Source organism: Hyperolius riggenbachi, chromosome 6 (assembly GCF_040937935.1).
Source record: "Hyperolius riggenbachi isolate aHypRig1 chromosome 6, aHypRig1.pri, whole genome shotgun sequence".
Lineage (NCBI taxonomy): Eukaryota > Metazoa > Chordata > Amphibia > Anura > Hyperoliidae > Hyperolius > Hyperolius riggenbachi.
Window position 1 is genome coordinate 59162593 of NC_090651.1, and position 24727 is coordinate 59187319.

The following is a 24727-nucleotide window of genomic DNA, read 5'->3' on the forward strand; positions in this document are numbered from 1 at the left end:
ACAACAAACAAATGTAAAAAGGCACACAGCTAAACAACCACAAACTTAAACAATGGAATGGAATAAGACATCTGTTATGGCAAATCATGATTTCTCTTTGAAAACGGAACTTAGTACAATAAGGGTGTAGAACGTAAGTTGGTGCTTACCCATATATCTGTTTGCTGTAAGGTCAAAAACAAAATGAGGACTGTTTGGCAGAAAGAATCATGTTTAAAACAACAACAACTTATTGTATTGTGACCTATGTCATCTATGAAAGAGGACGCTAAAACAGCGTACGTCTTATCAGAATAATTGAGGGGAGGGGGGGGCTCCTCGGCTAAGGCCTCACCTCTGGGTCCTGTAATGACAGGTCGATGATGCTGTGTAAATGCCGTTCCGAGGGAAGAGGTCTGCGAAGGAGAAGGACTGCTGAAACCAGACTTCTCTGACTTCTTTAAGGTAGGCGATGGCATTCCTGGCAAGAATGATTGATAAGTGCAATTTAATAATGCTAAGTCATGGAACCACAGCCTATGCATTGTGAACGTGGCTGCCAAAGCAAGATTCGTTTAGCGATACTCAACTCCCTAAGTAACACCCTCGGCAAGTATGATTGACTTGTGCCCTTCCAAGGTGGAGAGCTCAAGTTGGCCATCGTTGGTCTCTAAACTCTTGCTGATCTGTCTAATTTCATATCATCTGTCAGGGATCTTCGGACTGACCAGCCTGCAGGGTGGTGTAAGCAAAGTAGAAACCAAAGATGAAGGTTAAGTTCTGAAGGTTCCGTATTTTACCTGGGGCAATGTTCAGATAGTGTTTTTCTATTTCGCGGTCATTAAAATATGATGATAAACATTGCGTCTAGCCTATGAATATGTATTTACGTTTTTGAAGTTTGTAAACTCTTGAAGACCAGAAGCCTATGTTTCCAGGTAAGGAACAGGCTTTGAGATAGCAAAGGTTGAGTATCGCTAAACAAGCCTTTGAGGGAGCAAAGGGAAGAAAGACAACAAGATATCAGAAGCAAAGTTAATTTGTACATTAGCAGAAGGTTAATTGTCAGTTTTTATGGTAAGGTAACATTCAGAGAGTAGCAAAGAGAAGAGTGATGGTGGTTTTACTGTGCATTTAATGAAGGACCTTCCTACTCTGAAGGGACATGTGATTACAGTAATTGTGAGATTCCAGCAAATTACGACTGGAATTTTCAAAATTGTGTTTGCCTCCACTACGTGCATTTTTTTTTTAACTTATCTACTTTTTCTAGGATGTGGTGGTCAATACTTAGACCACACAAGTATTTGCATTAGCAAGTCAGACATCTAGAAGCAAGCATGTAACTAGTCACTAAGGCTCACAAGGAACACTCTGTTCTAATATATTTCAAGAAATACAGCTATGTATGTTGAGCAGTTAAAGGACCATGAGAGATTAGAGAGTGTTTTAGCCATCAGGAACAAATAGGGCCAAATGATATTAGTACTTAATGATACTAGTACTTAAAGGATGCCTCTCCTTTGAGGAAGAATGCAGGGTTGAATTTGGCATTTAATGCCCCATTCCGAAATAAACCAAGAATTATCAATATAAGGGTCCGTACAAGTACATGAAACTTAAACTGAAAATTGGCAGTCAAGGTTGACCCACTAAGGGGACTATCTGGCTCCCTCCCACAGTGTCTAGGAGCACGGATTTTGGGACTTTATCCCTTTTCACTCACCCTCCAAGAATGTGCCAGAGGACTAGTGTGGCTATACCAGATCAACCGTTCTCATGAAGAATCTGGAGTCCACCTGGTTTCACAGTACCACCAAAAATTCCAGTTCTGATTTGGAGGCAAATATACCAATTTTTTTAATGTAAGTATGTATTCCATACATACATTTAATGTTGCATCTATACTATTTTTTTTAATGTATTCTATCTAGTTTATATCTGTTTTGTGGGGCAACAGGGGGCAGGGAAATTATTTTTTTTCCTTTACAGAAAAGACAGTTGTTCTTGCCTAATTGTTCCTTTTGTTTCTCTTGCCAGGTAAATGATGAGGACATCTTTATTTGTGTTTGAGAAACCTAAACTGCAGAGGGTTTATGAAAATTAGACTACAGAGTAAAGGCCAGCGCCACTCAAATGGGGGCATTTCATTGTATGAATAAAAATCATGCTGCATCCAACGATGGTACCCAATGTCTCCTTGGAAACACCAGTGACAATTTTTCCTACAACTGATAGAGATTAGGGATGGATTTCCCATAACCTAGAATAAATTATCTGGCTTGCCAGTGACAATGTGTAATTTTTTAAGGGCGTGTTTATGTGGTAGAGGCTGAAGAAGAAACCAGAATCAAGTTGAGTACCCATAGGTTCCTAAAACTCAGACTGGACTGAAAAATTATGGAGTTTTAATTTGCAAGCTCTGTGGGGAGAGGGGAAGGTCGGAGGGCTAGGAATTGGGTCTACTTCTCTGCTGAGTAAGTACTTGCATCAGTTAGAGAAACTCTGGATACATGTACCGTAGGTCACCAGAAGTCTGGAGCGGGCACTATAATCTGTGTGGAGCAGTGCTGTGTATAAGGATGCGATTGAGTCTGCAAAACAAGGCCAACTGTTGACCTTAAAGGGATGGTCCAAGCAAAATAAAAAAATGAGTTTCACTTATCTGGGGCTTCTACCAGCCCCATGCAGCCATCCTGTGCCCTCGTAGTCACTCACTGCTGCTCCAGTCCCCCGCTGGCAGCTTGCCGACCTCGGAGGCCGGCAGGCCGCATTGCGTACATTTTTACGCATTCCCGCTAGTGCAGGAACATTAACACATACATTTTTACGCGTTAGTGGTGCAATGCGTAAAAATGTATGCATTGAACCACTAATGCGTAAAAATGTATGTGTTAGGCTTCTTGCACACCAAGACGTTGCGTTAGGTGCCACGTTAAGGTCGCATAACGTGCACCTAACACCGTATGGTGCTGCAAGAGCCGACGGTAGAGTGAGCCGCGTTAGGCGGCTCGATTCCTATAATGTCTCCCAGAGTGGCGCTGATTGGCCAGCGGGACCACGTGATGCGGAGCGAGACACTCCGCATCACGTGGTCCCGCCGGCCAATCAGCGCCCGCCAGTGCAGTGAATATTAAGTAGCCATGTGCGCGGCTACTGTAGCTGGCTCTCCCCCCCCCCCACTGCGCATGTGCAAACAGTCTAACGCGGCTATAGCCGCTCCAACGCCGTAGCATGCTGCACTTTGCGGAGAACGTGTAGCGTTACATGTAATGCAACGTGGGCTGTGTGAACAGCCCACTTGTGTTACATTGCTGTGCGTTGGGGGAGCTAAGCAGCCTTAATGTTCCTGCATTAGCGGGAATGCGTAAAAATGTACGCAATGCGGCCCGCCGACCTCCGAGGTAGGCAAGCTGCCAGCGGGGGACTGGAGCAGCAGTGAGTGACTACGAGGGCACAGGATGGCTGCATGGGGCTGGTAGAAGCCCAAGGTAAGTGAAACTCATTTTTTTTATTTTGCTTGGCCCTTCCCTTTAAGTTTGAGACATATTTGACAGAGCAGAAATCTTACGACTTGTGAATCTAAATGGCACATAACTCTTAAGCACACTGCAATTGAAAAAGTGACCAAAAAGTAGGTGAAAAGGTACTGTCAAAAAAGTATTTTCTTGCTCTCTGGTGGCTTAAAGGGCATTTTATTGATAAGGTGTAAAATATCACTTAGGAAAAAGTAAATTTAATAAGGGCCAATATGTTTTTCCCTTTCATTAGTACAGGGGCATTATGCTCGTTGTCAAGGTCTGGACTAGGGATAGTCAACGAGATGCAAAAAATCTCAAGGTGATGCAGGACTATGCATTTTTTATGCAACTTCATGCAGCTTGAAAGTGGACCACTTAAATTTTACCTCAGCAGGATTTGATTGGTTCCTATTCAAGCTGCATATAAAAAATTTGCATAATGCTCTATCAACTCGAAACTATTTGCATCTCATTGACCAGCCCTACTCTGGACAAACCTGACAAAGGCATACCTGTAATGGGAATATTTTCAGCTAAGTAGGTTTATGACACCTCAGGTTGACATTAGTAGATATAATAAGCAAGTGATTGCTTTAGTCTAACTGTGAAATCTCAGTTTTGGGTGGAACTGTCCTTGGAATAATGAATGCATCCCTATATGTCCTGCATGTCCGCAACTTATTTAAGTAAGGCAAAGGGAACTGTGTGATTCTACACAATGTAAAGACTTCCAACACAGGAAACCAACGTTTGCCTGTCTCCTCTCTGGCTTATCAGTGGTATATTTAGAAGTGTGCATGTATGATAAGTCTATAGGAACTGACAATCAACAGACACAAGTAGACGGCTCAGTAGAATGACCGGAAGTGGGAAGAGAGACAGTCGTGTTAGTGAAGGCAGAGCAATTAATCACATTCGGAAATCATGGTGCAATCTGGCATGCTGCATTGGCAGGAGGGAGCTCCGGTTAGTAAGAATGGTGCAATAAAAAGGTTTTATAAAGAGTTAGTACGGTGAAGAGGCACATCGAGCATGCAAATAAACATTCTGACATTCGTATGATTCCAAACACAGCAGCAAATATCAAACATTTCTGCTGATGCCACATGTAATGCTTTTCTCCTCTCTTTTGATTCACGGAATTATTTTTTGAGTCCTTCTTTCACTCCAAACCACCCACTGATCAATTTAAAGGACACCTGAAGTGAGAGGTATAGGGAGGCTGACATTTATTAATTTTAAAAAATACCAGTTACCTGGCAGTCCTGCTGTGCTGACCCTCTGCCTCTAATATTTTGAGCCATAGCCCCTGAACAAGCATGCACCTGTTTCAGGTGTGGGATTCACTACTGCAGCCAAAAATATTAGCAGCATTGCCAGGCAACTGGTATTGTTTAAAAGACAATAAATATGGCAGCCTCTATATACCTCTCTCTGCAAGTTACTAAAATTGAAGTGAGAGGAGTATTGAGGCTACCATCTTTAATGATTTTCAAAAACACCAACTACTTGGCTGTCATCTGATGTTTAGAGTCACATAACTGTAGCAGGCCTGCAGATCACCTGATCAGCATCCTCGCTCTGAGTCAAGGCCATACGCGCACACACTAGGTTTGTTTTTGGTCTGGAAAAACTTTTTAAAAAAAGAAGGATAATTTTGCCGGATGAGTGACATTGTTCGTGACCCGTCAAGTCAGATTACTAACAACCGAACTGTTGTTCTGTTGCAGTTCTTGCGCCATAGGAAAGAATAGGCAACCCAAGAACAATTTTTCAGGGGTGACAATTATTGAATGTGTGCACGTAGCTAAAGCTGACTCCGAGGATATCAGAGGTGAAGGATCAACACAACAACCAGTCTAGTAGCATTTTCTAAACAATGCTGGCCATGGAAGAGTCCATGTTCCTCTCACTTCAAATGTTTATTAAATAGAATATGTCTTAATATAGATGGCTGAGTGAGAAGCCATTGCACGACAGCAGGGGCCATGCCATGAATGAAAGCCAGCTTCTGTTTGGTTTTAGATCATTTCTGGCTAGTAAAATAGTGTACGGTTGGCAAGCAGCAGGTTATGCTGGGATCTGTGGTTCCCTGCCAGATGACGAGGCATCCAGGTTTTGGCACAAAGAAATCAGGATCCCAGTTTATAAAAGACTATCTTCCCTAGAACTTATGTGTACAACACAGACCTATTTTGGTAAACTGAGAAAAACATTAAGTGGTCATCAGAGATTGGTGACATTGTGTGATATGACACAGCCATTTTCCATCATTCCAAGGCATGCACAATCTTTTATTTATTTATAATTATTTATTTTAAATGTGAACAGCAGCAATGCAAGCGCCATGGACAAAGTCAGAGGTCTTCCTTGTTGGCAGAAGTCAATTCTGATTCGCAGTGGAGTTTCCCCAGCGGGAGTCCACAAAGTCAACACTTCGCAAACCTCCTGCCTATCCTCAGGCAGAACACCAAGATTCAACAATAAAAAAAGACCATTGCCATATTAAAACATCCAAAACACAGACGATAACGCTATCTTACGCGGCTACACACTGGATACATTTTTTTTAAAAAAAACACTTTCTATGAAGTAGCAAAAGAGGTTACAGTAGTGTTTTTTCTCCCCCCCCTTAAAAGTTCAACACTGACTTAGTAAGAAAACGTGTTAAAGTTCAACTTCAGGAATAAAATGTGTCATGTAGAGCAGTGTTTCTCAACATTTTATTGGTATGTACCCCTTTTAAAGCCCTGTACTCACCAAGTACCCCCTAGCATAGTAAACATTATCACGAGTACCCCTTGACAAATATATATTTAATCGTAATACATGATAATTGGTTCTAAACAATTTCCAAGCATTTGCGATTGTTTTTAATCAGCTAAAATACTAATTCAGTGTTATTTAAATAAGATTTATAATTTTCTAAAACCCTACATTTGTTATTCTTGGTTAACTATAACAAGCCCCCCTGGAACCATCAGAATTACCCCCTGGGGTACGCGTACCACACAATGAGAACCTAGGATCTAGAGGACTGGCGTCATTCCCTGTCCTGAGAGAAAGTGGGTAAATCTCTCCAACAGAGGCTTAAACAAATACTGGTAACACATTTTTTTCCCTACAGTGGAAAAGTTTTTTCAAGTTCTTCATTTTCTGTGCACAAATGACGGACTATCTCCCAAGTTAGGACAAAGACAGACGTAATATCCCCAAAAAGGTTGAACACTTCCCTACACTAGTACATAGTACAATAATATTTCTGTTTGAGTTGGGTTTTAACCACCCGTGGTTTGACGCAGGTCTCACATCCAGTTTAGTGCTCCTGTAGGTTCCTGGATGGGAGACTCACATCCTGCACTAATTGCCACCTCTGCACACATGCTCCCAGGCAAAATAAAAAAATAAATCTAAAACTTTTTAAAAGTTTATCAAAGTAACAAAAATTGTTTTTTTTTTCCTGCACAGAAGTTTTAACCCTTGCCTTAAAGTGACCCAGAGATGAATAAAACCCCCCTTTTTTAATGTACCCGGGGCTTCCTCCAGCCCCAGAAGCATGGATGCGTCCCTCGTCGTCCTCACGTGCGTCTCCCGAAGGTCCACCCGGAATCCTCCGTGTAGCCGCAACAAAACCACGGTAAGCGGCTCAGTCTGACTAAGTGATGTCAGCTGTGGCCTTCTGGGCTTGCAGAAGGCCCTCTGCTGACATCACACAGCTGCTTCCCGGAGCAAATTGTGGCTTAACGGAGGACCGCAGGAGGACGGCGAGGGTCGCATCTGTGCTTCTGGGCCTGGAGGAAGCCCCGGGTGAGTAAAAAGAAGGGGTTTTATTCATCTCTGTGTCACTTTAAGATCTGTTGACACTTGTAATAAATGTCCTGCCACTCGTAGCGATTGGATGATATCACTAAGGCGACAGTTTGGGAACACAATGCTGTATAGATGCATTACTGTGCTGTTGCCTATTGTTACATCTGTACAGTACTGGGGGGCCCCAAACTGCGCACGCTAGCGATTGCATCCAATTGCTACAGACGCACAGGCTTTAAATAATGGTCCGCTACATGCACAACTAGTATTGAAATATGTCACATATGGTATCATTTAAATCGGGACAAGCCCCAAAAAAGGTTTTGAAACGGTTTATAACGGTGGCACTTGTCATGTGAAAAATAGGAAGTGTGAAACTAAAATTAAACAATTCTTGAAAAAAAAGAATTACCCAAAGAAAACATATGTCATCCCGAATAAGACAATATACATATATTATTTTGAATGCATAAATATTATAAAAGCTACTGTTGTATAGACAGCAGAACAGCAATTGTCAGGAACCTTGAGGGCCCTTCACTCTATGGTGTTGCGGTAAGTTTTCTTACCGCAAGAGGCCACCAAGTCAATGAAAGTCTATGGAAGCTTTCATACTTAAAGCGATGTGACGCGCTGCGATGGAAGTGGTTAAATCGCTGCTTACCCAAATTAATCTGTGCGTTACTGCATGATCCGTGCCTAATGCATGTCTATGGCGATGCATTAAGTGTGAATGTAAGGTGCGACTCAACTGGAATCCTGGTGATGTACTTCCTGTGCAGCAGGAAGTACATCACCAAATGAGGGCGGGCCTATGCACATAACCCTGTTGGCGCACTCTAGCCCAGGGTCATATAAGGTGCAGATCTGTGCAGTGCGCGTCTTATAAAGTCCACATACAACCTAATTAAGTCATCTTGGAAAACTATTGCTGGGCAGACGTCAAAGCTTTATTCATATTTTCCTATGATCCATTCAGTGGACTACAAAGACTTGTTGTAGCTCTCCTTGCAAAATCACAATACAGGCAAATCAAGGGAAATTCCCGAACAATTAGGGGTATTCATAAATAAAAAGCACAGCCCTAGGACAATCATAAAACAGATATTACCTTCCCTGTTACTCAGCACAGGAAGCTATGAGATTCCTATTGACCCCTCCTTTCCTTCCTTGTAATATAGTCATTCCCCTGACGCACTCACACAGTTTCTACAGAGTACTCATAACTGTTTATATATATATTTTTTGCACCTTTTTATTTAGGAACATATGAAGAGATACAAATGACTGTTTCGTCTGTTGCTTTTACACCTACTGGTTTCATTAAGAGGTTCTAAAGTAAAAGAGTTACCAAGCAGCTCGGTGTGATCCAAACCACTAGGAATGTATAGGGGGATAAAAGAGACCGAAAAGCCCTCCTACTAAAAAGCAATGCTTGGAGAAATTTGCCTTCTTAAAACAGAAGGAAACTTGCAATCATTCAGCTATAAGTGAACATTTGTGGTTACCCACAATGCACCACTACTGAATATGCAAATGATCTCTTTTCGCCCCTGTAATCCAGGCAAGCATCCAGAACCGCTGGTGTATAGCAAGCCCATAGTGAAGATAATTAGTAAAATTGCTCATTGTTTACAACATTCAGTTATAGATTATTTAGTCAGTGTTTGCCTATTGTAAAATCTTTCCTCTCCCTGATTTACATTCTAAAATTTATAACAGGTGGCGACATCTTTAGTTCTGCCAGGTGTATGGAATGTTTGTTACTGAGAGTTCAATGCACAGAGGGAAATAGTGTTTTGCTTGGCAGCTGGAAAAAGCTGTTATTTCCCACAATGCAACGAGGTTCACAAACTGTCAGGACCATGGTCATGACATCACACCACACCACACTGAAGGAGGGGTTTTACCACCATATCAGCCACACAGAGCCCCCTGATGATCTATTCGAGAAAAGTTAACGATTTCTCATGGGAAAGGGGGTATTGGCTACTGATTACAATGATGGGCACAGCAGTGGTAGCAGATGTAACCCATGCTGTGCAAACAGTGTAACGCTGCTCCCCTGGTGTTAGTGCCCGTAAAATGTACCCCTGCTTTGTGCATCAGAACTGTAGTCACTAAACGAGTGTACAAAAGCTCTACTAAATTCTGCAAGGAATCCAGTATGTGTGCAGGTGACCCCGAGGTTGTTTAAGACTCCAACACTCCTGATCTTTAAACAACGGTGAACCCCTAACGCCACTCTCTTCTCCTTACCCCTCCTACCAGAAGCTGATCTGATATTCTATCAAGCGGGGCACACAGCAGGAAAATCATCAATGGCAAGTAAATGATGATTGTCTACAACATTTGACTAGTGTAGGCCTAGCTTTAGGCTTCTAGATTTTTTTTAAAGAGACACTGTAATTTATTCAGGAAGGAGTTCAAGGCAAGACTCCCTAACACTGCAGGGTGGCCTCTTGAGCGCGCCCTTAGTGGCTGCAGCTCTTGAGCGCTTTGAGTCCGACAGGAGAAAAGCGCTATATAAATGTTCGGATTATTATTATTATTATTTATGGTAAATTATACAAGACTAGTAGACCCAAGCCCATTTAAAAACGGGCTCTAGGTCTTTTTTTTTTTACCGCCCCCACCAGTCACTGTGCATGCGCGCGCACCCGCAACTGCCCACCCACCCACCTCGCTCCCTGGTCCCTCCAGCTGTCCGTTGTAACAAAACAACAGGGGAACAGGGACGCTGCATAACTTCTGGACGCAGCGACAGAGGCTCATTATTATACAGGATACCCTTTTTACAGTAATTTTCCTGGTTTTAGCATCAGAAACCCTTCTTATAGCTATATATGGCTGTATATGGAATGAAGCCCCGCCCTGCCAGGGATGTTAAGCCTAGGCTGATTATCTATGTGGAATTCTCTCTCACGCTGCGTCACCCCAGATTACCTCAGATAGATTTTATACTCAATTTTCAACTTTTTCAAAGGCAGCAATCTGCTATTGTCTGACTGAACAGCACAGAAAACAGTCAATACATCAAATGACAAAAAAAAGAAGTCGACTCAGAAACGACAGGCAGACAGCTCATTGCTAATTAGATTATGAATTGTATAAAGATACTTCGACAAGGACAAAATGTCTACCGTGCATTGCGGAGCAAGACAAAGCCAACACACCAGGTGGAAACTTTGTGACAGGAATTCTCAGGCTGGAGAGAGGTCTGCTACTACATAGAATAAAGGTGGCCACTAACCCTACATGCCACCTCCGTGACGCTCCTAATGCACCACTCCATTGGCCTCTCCTCCAAAGCAGCAGAACACGTCGCTAGTCTCCAGCCCTGGGGATCGAGTACACATACGGAAATATGCCTGACTACAAGTCCCAGCATTCCTGCACTGCAACAGAGGCACTGTGAGTAACTAAGCAGAATAGGTCTTAAAACTTTATGTGGGAAAAAAAATCAGTTGTAATGTATGTATATTTCTGATACTAAGTAGGACTTCCCTGGAATCCCACAGTCTTAGTTTGGTTAAAAAAATAAGTTTTCAGTTTTGACTGCCTCAAATGAATGATCATTTGTATTTGTCGCCCATACAGGCAAATTTTGAATGACTAAAAACTTTTATCTGATCCCTGCTCTCAAATGGGTTTTTTTCTCAGCCACATAAGAGTTTTATGACCTGTAATTAGTTGTCAGTAAGAGTCATGCAGTCATCTGCAGACCCAGTGCTGAGAAACGAGTAACTGGAGGCGCCCCACCCCAATAATAATAATTAAAAATTGTTTAAAAAGAAGGTAGGAGTTGGCTTACTTTCAAAAATGAGAACGGTCTGATATTGAAATGACAAACAATTCGTTTCATGGCCTGGAGCCACTTCCTCAGGTAAATATATGCCTAGGAAACAAGCATTGCTCGGGGCACCTTTCAGCTTCAAAGGCGATACTCAGCTGTTGGAAAGGGGGGGGGGGGGTGTTTCCACCCCAGCTGGGGAAGGGGGGGGGGAATAAAGTTTTAAAGTATCGTTTTAACATTTAAAACGGTCCCTTTTTTGAGAAACAACCACACTAGCACTTTAGGGGCCGGGTGGGGAGAGTACTTCCCCACAACCATTCACACCGGTAGCATGCTGGGCAACCAGAAAGTGTGAGTACCTATTTTCTTTGTTCTACAGACACGGATACGATTTTCACAAAATAGTATTTTGTGAAAATCGCATCCATGTCTGTAGAACAAAGAATTTTGAAAACACTATACAAGACTGGGCTCCCGTTTTCCCTATGCCTTTTCCTCTTGTTTCTCTGCATAGTGCAGAAAAACTATCACTTGGCGCTCTGGAAAAGAAAACAATGGAACACAGGCTAGTTCTGTGCATGGCTGGGACTGTACACACGTTTATCTCATCATGTCACGTACCCCTCACCAAAGCAGGACATTTTGGTGCACGCTTTTCCCTGTGCTGTGCCTGACCTGGGCGCTGTCCTAGACATAATGTATTGTTTTTAGTGTAATTTGGGTGTCCACAATCGCTGTACAGCAATAAAGATAATGTATTTCTGATTAACGTGCCGACCATTTACCTTATGGACCCCCAATGCAGCAACTCGGAGGGAGAATAGTATTTAAGACCGCCCGGCACTTGAGCGGTAGCCGGCTAAGCTGTCATTTGGCCCACCTGCGCCAAAGTGACAAGGCAGGGAAAATCTATGTATGCTCCCGTACACCTGTATGGCCAGGAGCACAGCTGAAGGCAAGCAGCGCCAGTGTTCTCCCCAGGCTCTTTTAGCCGGGTGCTCCACCCGGCTAATTTTGGTAACTACCAGGCTGTCATCAGCTCACCTCCTCACCTGCTGTACACAGAACTGCGCAGAGAAGCGCCGACCCTGCAATCTCCCGTCGTGCCCCACCCGGCTATTTTTTCATGCCACTCGTCTGGAAAAAAATTCTGGGGAGAACACTGAATACATTTCTCTACTTGAAATATTCAGTTCTAAAAGCAATACTTACAGCTTACACTAATCAACACAACTGCTTTGAGAATTGCGTTCTACCGCATCAAGTGTAAAATGTTTACATCTGACTAGTCTGTAGCACAGAGTACAGTGAGGTATCCCCCTGGTAGCGACTAGACGTTATCCGCACACATTTTATTTGGAACAGCTCAGCGGTGGGGAAAAAAAGTGAGAGATAATCTATGGACCCGCTGTCCCACTTATCAATCACTTTAATGAAAATTGATGAAGACGCCGGGCTGCAGCTTTAACTAATGCATGGAAGGAACGAAAAAAAAAAAAATGAATTAGCCCTGACAAATATTCAATACAGCTTCTTTACGCAGATGCCGTATATCTTTTAAAATGCAGTTACACTAATTACCTCATCCTAATTCTTCATTGGGTGTTTTATTAATAGCCCCGCATATTGTCACATAACACAAACAAATCAGCGGTTATTACGGAGGAGAAAAATTACTCTGGAAAAGTCAAATTATTTCCATTCTAGCTATCGACAAAAAAAGTCGCCAAAGACATAAGGGAGTGTATCTATTGTTTCACGGTTCAAGGTCACGCTGCGCCACTGACTCCCCCAGAAAACTGTATCTTCCTGGCATTTCCTGTGCAAGGACCGAAAAGCGAGCAGAATCCCTGTCCATCATGGTGCTCATGCACTTGTTTTCCCCATTTACACAAAGTTTCTTTCTTTTTTTGAGTTTTGCGGATATTTTCAATGGGTAAGATAGGTGTATGTGTATATTTATTTACACACACGCATATAAAGCTGTATGTACTATATCAAATGAAATCCCCATCTACTCACTAAAAAAAACAAACAAAAAAAACAAAACAAAAAACCCAACAACAACATAGAGTGTCAGCAGACAGCTGGGGGTGACTGAAGTAAATGGGTATCTGTGAATCAATGAAGCAAGTATTTTCCTTTTATTATTTAAAAAATAGTATATATACACACACACACATACTAGTGGACCTAAGCCTTTTTTCAATAACAGGCTCTAGGCCACCCTCAAATCTCCCCTGCCGTCACCACGCACCCACACATGCACATGTCCACCCCCTGGACCCGTCCTCCTCCTGCTCTAAAGTCCGCCCGCGAGCCGCGCATGCGCAGTACACGAAAGCACGTACACAGGGACAGCAGGAGGAGGACATAGCGACACGGGGAGATTAAAGTGTGTGTGTGTATGTATGTGTGTGTATGTATGTATGTATATATTTCAATACGTTTCAAATATAATTATTTGATTAGAATTAATATATTTAAAAACAATGTTCTTAAACTGGTGCTTTAATTACTTTCATCCAGAAGCTTTACTTCCCCGGTAGGACCAGACCACTTGTTATGCTGGGTACACACTGAGATTTTATGGTTGATTTACTGTCAGATCGATTATTTCCAACATGTCCGATTTGCTTTCCGATCGATTTCCGAGCATTTTCCAATCGATTTCCGTTAAAGAGAATCTGTACTCTAATATTCTTACACTAAAAAGCATACCATTCTATTCCTTATTTTCTCCTGTGCCCCTCTGTGCTGTTTCTGCCACTCCCTGCTGCAATCCTGGCTTGTAATTAACAGTTTTAGGCAGTGTTTACAAACAAACTAACCAGCTTGTGATAGGCTCACATAAACAGAGTGTGTGAGTCATACAGAGTGTGCAGGGGGCCTGCAGAGGGTGTGTATTGCTTCTATCCAATCACAAGCAGCTCTACACAATCAAGCCTTAGCCCCACAGACACGACAGTGGAAAGAAGATAAGATTTATTACAAAGACAGTGCAATTAGGAAAGGCTGCAGTAAGCCAGAGCACATTAGAACAGGCATAGTAACTTATAGGATAGAAGAACTAAGGCTGAAAAGTTTGTTACAGAGTCTCTTTAACTCTAATAGAAAATCGATCGGAAAATGCTCATAAATTGATTGGAAAGGAAATCGGACACGTTGGAAATAATCGATCTGACGGTAAACCGACCATAAAATCTCATAGTGTGTACCCAGCATAAGGAGATAGAGATATGTTGTATTATCTGGTAGCTGCACCTAAACAAAACATCTCATTTTAAAGTTTTGTATTCATAGCGCACAAATGTTTTCCATGCGTAATACAAAGCTTCCTAGCAGCTAAAACAATCTGCCCATGTGATCTAAAGGAATAGAACTGAAGGAATTAGGGCCTCACTACGGCTATTCCCGCTAATCGCCAAAGTGCTAGTGCTATTCTAACCCTATGGCAGTGATCTTACTGCCGCGATTGGTGCCAATCGCAAAATGTGTTACCTGCAGCTTTTTGCATAGATTCTGGAGCGATCAAGGTACAGTGCTTAATAAAACGCTGATCGCTATCGCTCAGATCACGGTAGTATTACAGTTTTGAGATTTATAATGTGAATGGGCCCTTAAAAACAGCTGCATCATTACACCGTTCCTGCTATAAGGGGGCAGGGCACAGACCAAACTCTCTGATAAAACTGCAGCATATTAGCTGTATAAGTCGCTGATGCACAAAGTAGCTAATTGTCTCTATCTGGTGGCATTACAAGTACTTTTAGTGTTGTTATCAGCCAATCAAGGTGCTTATACACATTTAAAAATCATCCCTGTACTCACGCTGGATTGATGCTTCCCAATGGGAATCAGCACAGCAATGTCACCCAAGGGATCGGATCCTGAGGTCATACAGATGCAGAGGGCCGACGGAGCAAAGCAAACATGATGTCATGCAGGGCAAGGACGAAGGTATCAGCCGCCATTCGGCCAAGTTGAAGCACTCTGTAGATTGCTAGCTGGGCGGTGGCCGGGACTGCTGTACAGGTGGTCGTTATCAGCCACCTCAGCCGACTTTGATCTAGCGTGATTAAATGCAGCCGAGTTTGATCTAGCACATTAAAGAGCACCTAAATTATACATTACAGTTTTCTTTAAACCTAATAAGTTGCCAAGATATATAAAATCACACATGATAAAGTGTGATTTTCTCACCCTCAGGCTGCGTATTCCACATATGGTCTTGAAATTCCCGCCCCCGGTGTGAAATTGGGCCCTGGCATTTTTTTTCTTTCCAAACCATAGGGGCAAAGGATGCTGGGGGATTGATGTCATAACTCCACCCTCATGCCCATGTGATCTAATCTAGGCAGACAGAGACATATGAAATTAGAATTATAGCAAACAGACATGATAAGACAGGCTACAGCAGTTCTCCTGTCTCTCATCTCTGTTACACACTGTGAAAAGAGAAGTAATTTGATCCAGGCAGGCAGAGAGCAGGGGAGGGAGGGGCAGAGGAGGGAACCTGGCTGGAAGGGAGGACATCATGCTGAGGGTGTACTTCAGAAATAAGGAAGTGCTGCTACAGATATTGATGTGAGTCTGTTCTATCCACTACAATGGTACCCGATGTAAACTTTATATGTTCATCTAACTATACACAGTGCATAGACTGCATACATGTATTGCCATGCAAACCTTTTCTTGGCTGGAAGTGGTCTTTAATATAAATGGCTTAGCCATCTGTACAGGACTGGGAAATTATCTAAGGTTATAGTTGGGCAACAGCTTCACAAAAATCATAAGCGAGTTCATTTTACATGTAAAACCATCATAAATCAGTTTTCAGATTACATCCCAGGACAAGTGCTTAGAAATGTTTTTTTCAACCCTTAGAAAAATATTGGTCATAGGTTTCAGCACTTATTGTCATTACTCACTTTCCAAATAAACCTTTTAAAAGTTGAGTGACGTTGCAAGGGTTTGCTCCCACTGTTATGTATAGTCAGTAACAGCACTGGTGATCCAGGGACCACTTGTGGATCACAGCCACAACGAGCGACAGGATTGTGGCCAACGCAGACGGAAGCACCCGAAACAAAAAGACAAACTGTTCCACATAAAGAACGCTTTCCAATGACACGGGGGTATTTAACAAAACACAGACACCAAAAACTATTCCCAAAGTGACGACTAAGGAAGATTTCGGAGAGGTGCAGTAGACAATACACATGCATTGGAGGAAAGCGGAGGGGGGAGGAAAAAAAAAAAAAAAAAAGATATTTTCTAAAACCCAAAATTGCTTGAACTGTGAAATCAAGTAATGAACAATAGAAAAGGTCTTGTCAGCAGGAATCAGCGACGAGCAGAGTCAGCAATTTCTGCCGAAACCTTATTATGGCCGCGGATTCGATTCTTCATCCCAGCGCTGCCTCTCTCCCAACAAATAAACTGACTTGACCTCCTCCTGTTACTTAATGCAAGTTGCCTGTCATTTTTCACGAAGCTCCCATCTTTCTCCTTGAGAGTCCTTCTGCCCGTACAGAAGGGGAGATACTGGGGAAGCCGAGCTTTAGATAACGTCTTGCATTAAGTGACGGAGGCGGCTCACTGTCCTTCAGCTCTGGACAATGTGAGGTGGGAAGAGAAGGGAAGTACACTTCGGAAGATTGCATTACAACATTTAAAGGGAATCTGAAGAGAAAATAAACTGATGAGATAAAGATTTGTATGTGTAGTACAACTAAGAAATAGAACATTAGTAGCAGAGATAGGAGTCTCAAATTGTTTCCAGTACAGGAAAAGTTAAGCAACGTCAGTTATCTATGCAAAAGAGCTTCTCTGAAATCTCTGACCAAGTTTGGTCAACTACAGTGCTGTTTTCTGAAGCACTCATCTCAATCTGTCTCTCACTGTTTGAACTTTCCTGCAGTAAAACCTTAAACAAAGAGTCATTAACTCTGCTTTGTTTCATAGTTTAAAATACAGAGTGTAGTTTGTAGACTGCAAATATTAGAGAATGATGTAAAAAAAAAAAAAAAAAAAAAAAAAAAGCTATACAGATTGAAAATAAAAATATGAGACTTTTATTTGCTACTAATGTTCTATGAGTTATCCGTACTACACATACTATTCACTATATCATAAGTTTTTGTTTCAGCATCACTTTTAGAAAAATGGGAGTTTTTGGTTGTAAATACCGTATATTCCGGCATATAAGACAACCCCTCAAACTTTTCCAGTTAAAATATACATTTTGATATATACTCGCCCTATAAGACCCTTCTTAACTCTTGGACATTTGTATACTCTACTGTATGTACTGGTGCTATACTGTATAAACAGGTACAGATACTGGTGCTGTACTGTATGTGGTACCCAGTATACAACAACCAAACAATCACGGCAAGCGATGTACCTTACTAGCAATTGGCTGGTTGCTGTATACAAAGCCTTCCCAGTGAGGTGCCCCCTCACCTTGTCATTGAGACCGCGTTTAAGAGAAACTCCAGTGAAAATAATGTAATAAAAAAGTGCTTAAAGAGACTCTGTAACAAAATTTTGAGCCTTATTTCTTCTACCGTATAAGTTCCTATGCCTGTTCTAATGTGGTCTGTCTTACTGCAGTCTTTCCTAGTTGCACTGTCTCTGTAATAAAATCTTATCTTCTTTCCTCTGTCGGCTCTGTCCGGCTCAGGCTGGAATGTGTGGAATGTGCAGCACTGCTTGTCATTGGCAGAAGCTTTACACCCTCCCTCCAAGCTCTGCATGAGTCACACAGTAAGCCGTTCTCAGCCTATCATACTCTGGTTAGAATCCATGTCTTTTGTTTATAAACACTGTCTAAAACTGTTAATTACAAGCCAGGATTGCAGCAGGGAGTGGCAGAAACAGCATAGAGGGGCCCAGGAGAACATAATGAAGAGAATGGTATGCTTTTTATTTTAAGAATTTTAGAGTACAGATTCTCTTTAATTTTTTACAATAATTATGTATAAATGATTCAGTCAATGTTTGCCCATTGTAAAATATTTCCTCTCCCTGATTAACATTCTGACATTTACCACATGGTGACATTTCTACTGTTGGCAGGTGATGTAGCTGCTGCATGCTTTTTTGGCAGTTGGAAACAGCTGTAAATTGCCATTTCCCACAATGCAACAAGGTTCACAGACAGGAAACTGCCAAAAGTACCACAGTACTCAGAGCTTCTTGTGGGAGGGGTTTCACCACAATATCAGTCATACAGCGCCCCCTGATGGTCTGTTTGTGAAAAGGAATAGATTTCTCATGGGAAAGGGGGTATCAGCTACTGATTGGGATAAAGTTCAATTCTTGGTCGGAGTTTCTCTTTAAGTCACTTCTTTCCAGGAATCCTGATAAGTGTATTTTCTACTACCATACTTGTACAGCACCGCCGGTGGTGCTTTCATACGGTCGCCGCATACGGTGGGAATGCAGACTTTTTTGAGGTCCCACCACCGTAGGCGGCAACCACAGATTCTCCAGTCCGGCTTGGAAGTTTCAGCACCCACCCTATAAGACGACCCCTGAGAAGATTTATCTGGGTTAAAAAGTAATCTTATATGCCAGAATATACAGTATTAGTTATTTCTGTGGCCATGCTCAAAATACATTGTCTTTCAGCGGTTTCCTGTCCTATGCTTCCTTCCCAGAGCACACCTGAGTTCAGAGGGCATATTTTCTGCATTATGATAGTGATGTGATCCCTGTCAGCTTCTATGGGAGTGCCCACTTCAAGGCTCGGATTGCAGCACACGTTATTCAGGAGCTGCGTCTTAAAAGCGGACCTGAACTCAGAACTTCCTCTCTGCACTAAAGGATAAGCAACAGCAGAATACTGCTGCCAGACTGCTAACCAACCAACCCGGTCACTGCCACATAACGCCAGTCCTGCACTCCCTTCACTGGCTACCTATAGAATGGAGGGTCCTATTCAAGATCGGCCTACTGACATTTAAATCCCTGAATAATTTAGGCCCTGGAAACATGAAAGAAATGTTGCAGCTGCGTAGCAACCCCCGCATTCTCAGGTTCTAATAATCTAGTCATACCCAGAGTACACTTGGAAACTTTTGGTCCCAGAGCCTTCTGTCATGCTGCCCCTACGTTTTGGAACTCCCTATCTCAACAGATCAGGACAGCTCCATCCCTGGCCGTGTTTAAATCCAGAATGAAAACCCACCTGCTCAGTTTGGCATTTGCAGAATTATAACTTTTGTTGTGTGAATACTTCATCCTACTACCAATTACTGAATCTGAGAGAGCCTAAGCGCTTTGAATCCTATGGGAGAAAAGCGCTATAGAAATGTTATTGCATTGTATTATTGTATTGTATAATAACCTTAAAAGAAAAACATTTCTTTGTTACAGCCGATACAAATCCTGCAATAAATCTGCAGTGTGTCTACTTCCTGCTTTCATGGAAGGAGACAGATCGTTAACACCCCCTGGGCTTCAAATGGGTTTATCTGCCATGGCAATCAGCTGACGCAGGGGAGAGATCAAATTACAACTTGCGATGAGATGCATATGAGGGGGAATTACATAGGCTGAACTCTCTAAATACAAACAGGGTGCATTTCTCTAGGTTTTCCTCCTGTCAGGTTCAGGTTTACTGTCCAAAATTGAACAGTGCAATGTTGTGGTTCAATAGATTTGAATAAATTCATGCAGACATTCCATGTCCTGTGCGGTAGAAATCAATTCCAACTAGAGAGGAATCAATTGTTTAGCCACATTGGAGGGCAATCTATAGGTGTATGGCCAGTATGAGTCTGTATGTGGCTACCTGCCATGTTATTGGTGTATTTCTAAGTTTCTCCTAGCAGCACAAAAGCAGACAAAGGGCTCAGTGTACATGGAATTGCATTAAACACTTATCTGCTTGGGATTAGGGACCAACGTCTGCTTTCTGTCCGTTTCACTGACAGCTCTGTGACAACTGAGTCAAATTTACAGACGCAATTAGCGAAACTGTAACCCCCGTCCAACCCCCCCCCCCCTTCCCAAAAGAAAAACTTTTACCATATCTTGCAAAATATTTTCTTTTATGGGATATCTTATCTAGAGGTCTGACTAGTGAGCTCTGCATAATTTCCTAGCTTTGGGTTAAACAAACAAGAGCAGAAAAGCTTTACAGTACCCCTCCTGTCTGCGAGCCAATCGGCACCCTGGAGCTCTGGAAAAATTCAGATTTTTACAAAATGAAGTCAGTTTAGTCAACATTTAAGACTGGCTTGCTGATCTTGGTAGTTGTATCGCACTGGGATATTTACTGTATAAAACTGTAGCACTGAGAAAGGGTCAGATCCATTACTGTGGTCTGATCTGTTACTGAGGGCATGCTGTCTGATTATGCGATTTAGAGGGCATGCTGTCCGATTATGTGATTTAGAGGGCATGCTGTCTGATTATGCGATTTAGAGGGCATCCTGTCCGATTATATGATTTAGAGGACATGCTTCATAAGGCCTAGCACACATGAGGTGTGTGTCACTTCCTGTCATGCACATCCTGTCTGGCACACAAGCATTACAATGGACTGGAAGGACAACCACAACTCTGACTCATCTTTGAAGAGGGTACACTGGAGTTCAGAATGCCTCGGCATACCTATTTTCCTGCATGAATAAGAAACCCTCATTATTTATGCCTACCTAAGCTAATCATGTGACTGACCTCAGACTGTCATGCGTCCTCCAAGCTGTCTCTGATGGGAATTCTTTTGAGCTTCTGTGTATTTTATTCACACATAAAAGCAAGTTAAAGAGGAACTCCAGTGAAAATAATGTAATAAAAAAAGTGCTTCATTTTTACAAAAATTGTGTATAAATGATTTAGTCAGTGTTTGCCCATTGTAAAAATCTTTTAAAATTCCTGATTTACATTCTGACATTTATCACATGGTGACATTTTTACGGTTAGCAGGTGATGTAGATGCTGCATGCTTTTTTGGCAGTTGGAAACAGCTGTAAACAGCTATTTCCCACAATGCAACCAGGTTCACAGACAGGAAACTGCCAGGAGTACCACGGTACTCAGAGTTTCTTGTGGGAGGGGTTTCACCACAATATCAGCCATACAGCGCCCCCTGATGCTCTGTTTGTGAAAAGGAATAGATTTGTCATGTAAAAGGGGATATCAGCTACTGATTGGGATGAAGTTCAATTCTTTCTCGGGGTTTCTCTTTAAGTAAGCTGAAAACCAGGGAGCTATTAAAGCCAAAGTTTATCCTCCTAAATGTTTCGTCGCTCGGAAAATTAAATAAGGAACTATGCCATTACTAACACAATGCTCATATCTGATGTAGCGGTTACAACAAATTCCCTTAGGAAAATTCAGTCATGTGACCCAGAGATCCCTCCAGAAAGCATGGAGCTGGCAGCAGAACGTGGGTTCCCCCAGCTGGAGAGAAGCTCTCACTCTCTAATTTCCTGGCCAACACAGTACCTCATAAAATACTTATCATTCGGAGACTCTACTGTAACTGTAGAGCTGGCCACAAAGAGTTGATCTTTTAACAGGTGAGGGAGGAGGTGAGAAAGCTCAGGTAATCTGTACTGACAGGGAAAGACTGGCCTCTATAACTGTCTTGCCTGGCCAATGATGGGATGGGGTAAGGGGTCTGGTCAGCTTTTTGTCCAATAAAACTACAGTATACTGTCATCTCAATTGATAATAGAACAAATGAACCAAGACAATTTGCATTGCTATATAATGCAGGATTTACTATCATGTGCACTAAAACATGTTTAGATGTTGGACAAGGGTTTTAAATATCATAAAAAAAATGTGACATTTCTATGGGGCTCCATATTCTCTCAGGCTTTGTAAGTAAAAGTATTTCATTTTTACTGTAGTGCAGTAAAGTAACATCATCAAGAAGAGAAGAGATTCCTCACTGTATAGTCAACAAGGCTGGGGACGTTGCCTCTACACTGTTAAAGGGCTCAGACACACTACAAGCGCTTTTTGAGGGCTTTTTAAAAAATGCTCCCATTGACTTACATTTAAATCACGGTAAAATTGAGATAAAATCACACAATTATGCCATGATCGCGATTTTAATGTAAGTCAATGGGAGCGGTTTTTAAAAAGCTCTCAGAAAGCCCCGATGGCCAAAAAGCGCTCAGAAAAACGCTTGTAGTGTGTCTGAGCCCTAAGACTATTTTTTGCAAACAGGAAGGCAAATTTTTTTTTTTTTTTTTTTTTTTTACAAAAACTTTATTAGTAAAATAAGCAGGTAGAAGTTTAAATAATAAAACCCCGATTAGAAATAATTCATATAGTTCTTAAAAAAAAGTTACATTTATTTTAGCTAAAAATATCACAATAAATAAAAACGAATAAGCTAAATAAATATATATTTTGTATAATCTACTGTAAATGTTTCTGAAAGACAAGGCTGGATCAAGGTGTATGGAGCCTGTAGGTACAGAAACCACAACCCAAACCATGCTCCGTCTTAAAGGATATCCAAGGTAAAAAATACAGATTGAGGCTGGTTTCACAGTGGGACGTTACAGCAGCCAGTAACGCAGCCTAACTCACAGCACTGTAAAATCAATGTGCTGTTCACAGTGCACACGTTGCCTTACATTGTAACGCAGCACGTTTAAACAAAGTGCTGCATGCTGTACGTTATACTGGGCTAAGCTGCGTTAGACTGTTTGCACATGCTCAGTAATGTTGGAGGAGGAGGTCTCTGCACTGCAGAGACTCGTGGTGGGACTGTAGTGTTGTCCGGATCATGACCGAATCGTTCATTTGATCCGGATCTTTTTTGTGAGTCAAATCATCCGGATCACCACAATGAAAGATTCGGTTCACAGTGGATGTCTGTCTGGAAGAAACAGGAACATACAGAATGTACAGTGCAGGGAAAGTCCTGTCCTGCTAGTCATTTCACCCAGTCTGCTTCCCTAGTAAAATGATTCAAATGATTCGGTTCAAAGATCCGGATCTTTTCAATGATCCGATTCAAAGATCCAGACTTCCTATCACTAACCTGGAGCGGCTGCTTTGAGAGCTGCATAACGCAGCTCAATCTGATGTCCAACTTCAACACCACCATGCGTTGCGTTAGGGGCACGTTATGCGACCATAACGTCCCCTAAAACGCAACGTCTTGGTGGGAAAGTAGCCTAAAGGGAACCTAAACTGAGAAGGATATGGATTTTTCCTTTGAAATTAATACCAGTTGCCTGACTCTCCTGCTGTGCCTGTGCCTGTTTCCACTTGTGCGGTGCAAATTTGTTGCGGAAAACGCGAAACGAATTTGAATGCGTATGTGAATTTTACCACGAATTCGTGGGCGTTTTCGCATATGTTAGTAAGTATGTGAATTTAACCATGTCAGTGCCTGCGTGCTTTTACATTGATTTTATGCGAAACCGCCTGTGAATTCGCTGTAAAATTTGCATACGAAAACGCATGCGAATTTCCTATTAAATACATTGTATGCGAATCGCATAGCGGTATGCAAATTCTGCGGGGTCTACCGTGCAGATTTTTTCTGCACAGAAAAACGCTCAGAAATCCTGACAAGTGGAAACAGGTCCATCCACTTGTATTGTCTATGCGAATCTGCATGCAGGAAACGGGCCCTAATAGTTTTAGCCGCAGCCCCTGAACAAGCATGCAGATCAGGTGCTCTGACTGAAGTCGGACTGGATTATCTGCATGCTTGTTTCAGGTGTGTGATTCAGACACTACTGCATCCAAAGAGATCAGCAGGACTGACAAGCAACCGGTATGGCTTAAAAGTAAACATCCTTATCTCTCTCAGTTAAAGGTTTTTTTTAGCGTTACTTACCTGGGGTTTCTTCCAGCCCCTAGAAGTCTACCTGGTCCAGCTATGCAGTTCAAATTGTCTTCCAGTGTACTGCTTTCACTTCCGTAAGATCGCCAACCCCAGTTGGGTTGAGAGGTTCTGCACATGCGCGCCTCTCGCGGCCGATAGGGTTCTGCATTTGCGCAGGTCACAAAGACTTGATCAACTGTGCAAGGGCAGCACAACTGAGAGGCCTGTGGCGTGCCCACGCATGCGCAGAAGGAGGTGACAGCACCTGGAGGACAACAAAACTACAGCGCTGGACCTGATAGACTTCTAGGGGCTGGGTGAATCTCCAGGTAAGTAGAGCTTAATCTTTATTTTTCACCTCAGATATCCTTTAAATCGTGCACCTACCCCTCATCTTCTAAAGCTTTCATTTGAAAATCTAGCACGAAAATCTATCTTGTGAAAATCTAGCACAAGGTCTACAGAAGTCCTGCTCTTCAGTCACCCGCCACACCGGATAATACTTGACTGACCAGCATTGTAGTCTCCACTGCAGCTTGCTTGCCCTGCTCATCACCCCCCATCCCTCTCCTCAGGACAGAACTACTGAACTACTACTAGGCAGAGATGTATCTGTACAAGTCATCATAAAAACGTTATTTGACATAGTCACAAATCATTGTTTCTTGAAACAGAACTAATTGTGTCTAGGCAGCATTGTACCTATAACTAAGTGTGCTTCAAATAAAACAAGGCACTGATCATTAATGCAATCTATTTATATTACCGATTTTGCTTCTACTCCAACATACAATGTTCTCTACT

General features: G+C 42.2%; 1 protein-coding gene across 15 annotated transcripts in view; it reads right to left on the reverse strand.

Annotated features, from left to right (window-relative positions):
• The window catches only part of NFIA (nuclear factor I A), a 678234-nt gene that overhangs the window by 82191 nt on the left and 571316 nt on the right, over positions 1-24727 (reverse strand). For 11 of the 15 annotated variants that reach the window (XM_068239372.1, XM_068239376.1, XM_068239384.1 and 8 more), the window contains one exon: positions 335-460. The exons of the other annotated variants lie outside the window; for them this stretch is intronic. In XM_068239372.1, coding sequence (XP_068095473.1) covers positions 335-460 — 126 coding nt within the window. The remainder of the gene's footprint in view (positions 1-334; positions 461-24727) is intronic. 15 annotated transcript variants of the gene reach the window in all.